Source organism: Limulus polyphemus, unplaced genomic scaffold (genome assembly GCF_000517525.1).
Source record: "Limulus polyphemus unplaced genomic scaffold, Limulus_polyphemus-2.1.2 Scaffold2843, whole genome shotgun sequence".
NCBI classification, from domain to species: domain Eukaryota; kingdom Metazoa; phylum Arthropoda; class Merostomata; order Xiphosura; family Limulidae; genus Limulus; species Limulus polyphemus.
In genome coordinates this window covers 41,231-47,641 of record NW_013668453.1, presented here as the reverse complement: position 1 = coordinate 47,641, position 6,411 = coordinate 41,231, and the positions used below count along the sequence as shown (strand labels likewise).

Here is a 6,411-nt window from a genome sequence, read left to right as displayed (position 1 = left end):
CTCGCCACCAGGCCTTTTTTTATTGTAATTATTTGCTTATTGCTAATTGAAATAAAATCGCGACTCCTGTAAACAGTCGTTTTTGAGTAAATTCGAAATTAGTGTTGCTGTAGAATAACAGAAGTTATACCACATAGACATACAGTAATAGAAATAGCTGATAGAAAGATGCTATCACGTACTACGTACAAAAAAGTGAATAGATTCTACAAAAGCAGATAGTATTACACTTTATTTTCTGCTACAGTACGGCTGTTGTTATTCCAAAGTCCTTTATTACCCTTCACAATTTGTTTGGTTTTTGACTTTTACACTTTTTATATAAACTCATGCAGTTTCAACAGTATTGTAACTTTGTGCAGGCCAAGCCATGGTTGTAAGTGTTTTAACAGATTCTTTCGTCAAAATATGTTCATATCGTGACTTTATGCAGGCCAAACCATGGTTGCGTGTGTTCTAACGGCCTCTTTGTCGTCAAAATATGTTCATATCGAGACTTTGTGCAGACCAAACCATGGTTGTAAGTGTTCTAATGACCTCTTTACCATCAGTATATCATTTCATCACACTTGCTGTATGCTTGGAATAATTATCTAGTAGGTAGATAAATCCTTGCTCATTGTGCCTGTACTTGTCAGCATTGAGGGTGCCATCATTTTTTGTATATCACCAACTGTTGGCTAAGATGCATCAGCATACCTGTACTAGTCCTGCAACATGCTTCATTGTGGATGTTGTACGTTGACTATGATATGGTTCTTTTCTTCACCATTGAACAAACTGTTCCCAACGATTCAAACTTGGTTTTATCTATTAAGAACAAGGGCCTCTCCATCTTTGCTTATTGCACTCTTTATGGTCCGATTCACATTTCAACCTATTAGTTTAGTTTCTTCTTCTCAGTAATGGTTTTCGAGCATTGAAACTATTTCACGATAACATGTATCTCACTGTTCTCGAGGTAGCATTCACATCTTTTTTTGCAGCACTGCAACTGGCAAGATTTATAACTCGAAAGTCGTCTGTTTCGTTGAGAACATATCCTGAGTACCTAACATGACTTTTGGAGAATTTCTGGATTTTTCTACTATAAACGCCACTGGTGCCTCAGTGATATATCTAAGGACTTATGATGCTAAAATCAGGTTTCGATACCCACGTTGGGAAGATCAAGGATGACCTATCATGTAGCTTTGTGCTTAGCAATAAACAAACAAAACAACATATATCATAAATTCTTTCCGAACGATAAACAACATATATTTCATTCTCCTTCCTGTTATACCCTCTGCTAACGTTTAATATATATATATTTGTTTGATAACTTGTCATGTTTTAAACAACTATTTTTAATAAAATATCTCTAATTTGTGATTAATTTAATTCTCATTAGATATTAGTGCTAGGTCTGTTATATTTTAAAAATTACATTCTATATCTAGTCTCTTAAGGATTTTCAAGAATTAAAAGAGTATATGCCAATAATATTCCAACCACGCTACTTTTGTCACATCCATTACTGACGACGCGTTTTGTTCAATCTAGAGCTCATCAGCCGCCATTTCTGTTTTGAATTTTGTACTCTCTTTTTAAATACTGTAAGATTTTTAAGTTCGTTAAGTGTTAATTATGTAAGTTATTTTCTTAACATAGTTGATCTGTCATGTCTACAGGAAATCACTTAGCGCATACAATTGTCATAAGAGATAACACTAACTCCCTGATATACTAAAATGACGTCATTGAATTTTTAATTTATTATTGCTTTTTTTACTTCAGAAACATTATTGTTAAGGTTTTACCTAATAATTTTAACATAATTATCAAACTTAAGTATGCACCAAATAAACGCTATCTTCGATATTACTACAAATGACGAGCAAGGTTAATTCCAGTAAAACAAAAAAAGAAGTAATAGTAAAAAAAAATGGTGTTAAAACAGATAAATAATTTCCTGTTAATAAAACCATAAATCTAATTATGATGTATAATGACTTAAATAAAATTGATAAAAGTTACAGTTCATCAACTTAATCTAGTTCACACTTAAATAATTGTTATGTCTCTGTGTTCGTTTGTTAATTTTCCTTAGAAATTCTTTCCGAGAAACTTCAACGATAAGTCCTTTCTTAAATAAAACTAGTTTATTCTTTCTCAACTAAACTTTGCAATACACTTAATTTCCACAGTTACTTTAACTTAAACACACGCTATAATTCACAACGATTCACGCTTGACTCAGTTGTCCGTCTCTGCCTGTCTGCAATTCCCGTCACTTCTTGCCGGTCTTATATATACAAAATAGTGGGCGTCTGGCAAACACTCGAGCCTTCAGGAACCTTCGAGATACTCATTACGTGTTACCAGAGTCACGTGACTTCCGCTATCGTAACATAATTGTTGTTTAAGTAACTGATAGTATAAACAGGGCCTAAACCACTACTCTGCCATACGCCAGCCTGGTGATACCTGTAATGGAGCGAAAGGCCTCATCGGCTATGGATATAGCTGATAAACTGTTTATTATTATTTCATTATTTCTTATTTTTTCTCACAAATTCTTATAACGAAATAACCAACCTATTCTTGTGTAGTGAAATCGAAGACTTATTAAAAGCCCTTAAAAATTAGCCTAGTATTATAGCTTTTTCTAAAATCATTAGATTCTATTGTTTTTTTCTTTTCAGAGCAACACAAATATTAATCTCTAAAATATTATTAATAACAACTTTATCTCCAGTATTTCTGACATATTCAATAGCCGGAGCGGACAGAGCGCAGATTGCTAATTGTGTAACTTTGCGCTTAAAAACACTAACCTCAGTCAACAGTCAATAAATAGTTAGAAAAAGCTGACTAAAAAGGTAAATAGATTTGACTTTATAATGATTAAACTCAACATTATTTATAATACCAAAGCTCTGTTATAAAGATTACGGATTTATGTTCACCAGTGGTAAGCTTGGATGCTTATTAGACTAAAATTCGGGGTTCTATATTTGTAATGGCTATACTACATATATCCCAAAGTGTAACTTTAAAACAAATTACTTGATAACTTCTGAGTAGTTTTTACGTCTTATATAACATATAAGCTTTCTTCTTTATAACAAATATAAAAAATGATTTTAAATGTTGATGTCATTTATTTAATAATTAAATAAATTAATTAGCAAAGATTTATTGACCTATGGGATATATGCGATTTTGTTATAATTATTGCAAATTATTAATTGTAAAAATTTATAATTGTTTAATTTCGAAAGCAATGCTCGCCCTCTACAAATATTGCTCGCAATTATTAAGACGATAAAACTTGTACGGATAGCTGGGGTCAAATAGGTACAGGGTCGACTTACGAGTGTGTTGTTGGTTTATAGTGGTTAAAACTTGAAATTTTAAATTAATTACCAAAATGTTCAACAAAACATTAAGATGTTTATGCAAACCTTCAAGCTTTTACAGAGTATGTAAAATTTTTTTCTTCAACTTAAGCTAAAAGAATACGTAATCTGCTATAAGTTATAGTATAACTCTTAGTCTTATATTTATAACTTAAGTTATAACTTATACTTTTAATTTTACAATTATTTATACTTTTTATACTATAGTTATAAATATATTATATTACTACTAACCTTTTTATTTTTAGTTCTTGGTCCGAGATCCTCGAATCTGACATGCCTATTTGAAGACTAGCAATACTAGGTCACATAAATTATTTTATTACTGATGTCAGTTTTAGCTGCTATTAAATACTATTGGTATTAGTAGTCATACTCATAGTCTTAATTAATTACTAGTACTACTAGTTTAATACTGGGTTGTTCACGCTTAATAGATTATTTATAAAACTCACTTAAAACCTTGTTGCCTGAAAACTAGTAAATGTTCTTCCTAAAGACTTGAGATATTTTAAAATTAAAGGACAAAAATAATGAAAACAAAACAAAACCCGTCAAGTTTGTTTGGTAGCCTTATTTTTAATATTGTTTATATTATTATAGAGGGAGAGAAATGAAATGAAAGTTGTTAGATTATATGAACGTTTTATTAAAAATAATTGTAAGATTCATAGCCTTTAATTTTTAATCAACAATGCTTTTTTTGGTTTAAATTCAAAGTTCGTTATTATATTTATAATTTTGTGGTTTATTTTTTTAAATAATAAAAATATGATGTATTACTTAAGTTGAGAGGTATGGGTAAGGTCTTAGTTGTTAAGCAGCTATTTGAAAAACTATACGTAACCTGTTACACTTAAAATTGTGTATGCAATATAACATATGATCTCGTATAGGGTGTATGACATAATTTAAGGTGCCATTAATTTAAAACCACAGAAGCAAATGAAAAGTGCATGAGCCAGCACAAAGAAATTAAATATATATTAGCTCTATTTAATTCACTATATCCAAGTAATATACGGATGTTAATTCCTGTACATGAAAGACTGTAGATACTGCAAGTAAACCAACCCTCAGAAGAAGGTCAGTTTAATAGTGTAACAGTGAAGCAAATCCAGTGTTGCTACCAATTGATATGTATTATGTGATAAATTGAAAAATTACATTATTAGTTTGCTTGTAAATGTGTTATTAATTTTACCATTCTGAATTCATTGGCTGGCAGTTTGTTTTTACATGGTTTTTGTGTATGTTTATTTGTAAATTGTTGTTTATTAACTTATATTCTAGGGAAGTTTCTCTGGTTTAATGGCAAGATGTTATGGGACAGTGACTGAAACTACTTTTCAGACAAAGGTAAAGTGAATTAGAAATATTATGTTGCATACCTGCATCAGTTATGTTAATGTACAGTGGTGATCAGGTGAAGAAATAAAAGCCTGGTTTGGTATCTTTACCTTTTTTTTATTTCATATTTAGATTACTTTTAAGATTTCCACTGATCACTTGTACTTTGTTGTTTTGTGTGAAAAAATTTTTTTTAAAGAAGTGTCTTATTATTTTAGCAGAATGAAACTGTTATAGAGAATATGAATATGAAAAGTGCATATAAATGGAAATTTTGTTTTTAATCAACACAAAACCAATCATTATAACTTGTTTACACTTTATATGTTAAAAATTGTTGCATAGTTTTACTGAAGTGTGAAAAAATTAAAGGCGATTTAGTTTATATGTTAAAACTATTGCATAGTTTTACTGAAGTGTGGAAAAAACTAAAGGTGGTTTAGTTTATATGTTAAAAACTATTGCATAGTTTTACTGAAGTGTGGAAAAAACTAAAGGTGGTTTAGTTTATATGTTAAAAACTATTGCATAGTTTTACTGAAGTGTGGAAAAAACTAAAGGTGGTTTAGTTTATATGTTAAAAACTATTGCATAGTTTTACTGAAGTGTGAAAAAATTAAAGGCGATTTAGTTTATATGTTAAAACTATTGCATAGTTTTACTGAAGTGTGGAAAAACTAAAGGTGGTTTAGTTTATATGTTAAAAACTGTTGCATAGTTTTACTGAAGTGTGAAAATACTGAAGGTGATTTAGTTTATATGTTAAAAACTGTTGCATAGTTTTACTGAAGTGTGAAAATACTGAAGGTGATTTAGTTTATATGTTAAAATTGTTGCATAGTTTTACTGAAGTGTGAAAATACTGAAGGTGATTTAGTTTATATGTTAAAACTGTTGCATAGTTTTACTGAAGTGTGGAAAAAAACTAAAGGTGGTTTAGTTTATATGTTAAAAATTGTAAAAGATGTAAACAGTCTTTTTAATGTTTTCAATTATTCATTGATAGAATTAATGAAAAATCTGGCTTATCTTTTCCTTAAGTAGTGCAGGGAAATCAGGCAAAATATCTGTTAGACTACATCTCAACTCCACCTCCAAATTTTCGTCCAATATCTGCGACCTATATCTTTGACTTCACCCTTTTTACCACAGAAAAAGTTGATTCACTGTCTGATTTGTTGGTGCAGAGCACCTGTAAATATTCCAAGGTCAACCGGTTATGTAACCTCAGAAATGTGAATAACAAGCAGTTATTTTCTTGTCGGTGTAAAATAAACACTTGAAATGTTGTGCTTTGTTAGTCATAAACAGTAGTAATATGTATAATTTTTATTTAAATACGCATCAAATAAAAATATATCATAACCACCATATATCTTTAACAAGATGAGGAGACGAAAGTGATGTATTAAACTGACAAATGTAAGTTTCATACATAAAAATACAAAATCTCGTATGCTTTCATGCAAAAGTTTTGGAAAATTGCTTGCGTCTTTGGTAAGCTTTGTTTACAACTACATGGCATTGTTTTATTCGTGTTAAGTCAGTTGAGATGTGCATTCCTAAATCTTTGCAGTAAGGTTTTTCCAGTAATTTATCCTCAAAATATAAAAAAAAAAAAGTAGGACACTTTTTTTAAACTGGTACATGTATAAAT

At 30.0% G+C, this 6,411-nt stretch overlaps 1 protein-coding gene across 1 annotated transcript in view; it reads left to right on the top strand.

The window, feature by feature from the left end:
* The first annotated feature begins 3,312 nt into the window (after window positions 1-3,312).
* Window positions 3,313-6,411, top strand: part of LOC106468033 (probable pyruvate dehydrogenase E1 component subunit alpha, mitochondrial) — a 21,564-nt gene continuing 18,465 nt past the window's right edge. The window contains 2 exon segments of the mRNA XM_013928431.2: window positions 3,313-3,466; window positions 4,698-4,763. Coding sequence (XP_013783885.1) covers window positions 3,416-3,466; window positions 4,698-4,763 — 117 coding nt within the window. The 5' untranslated portion in view covers window positions 3,313-3,415.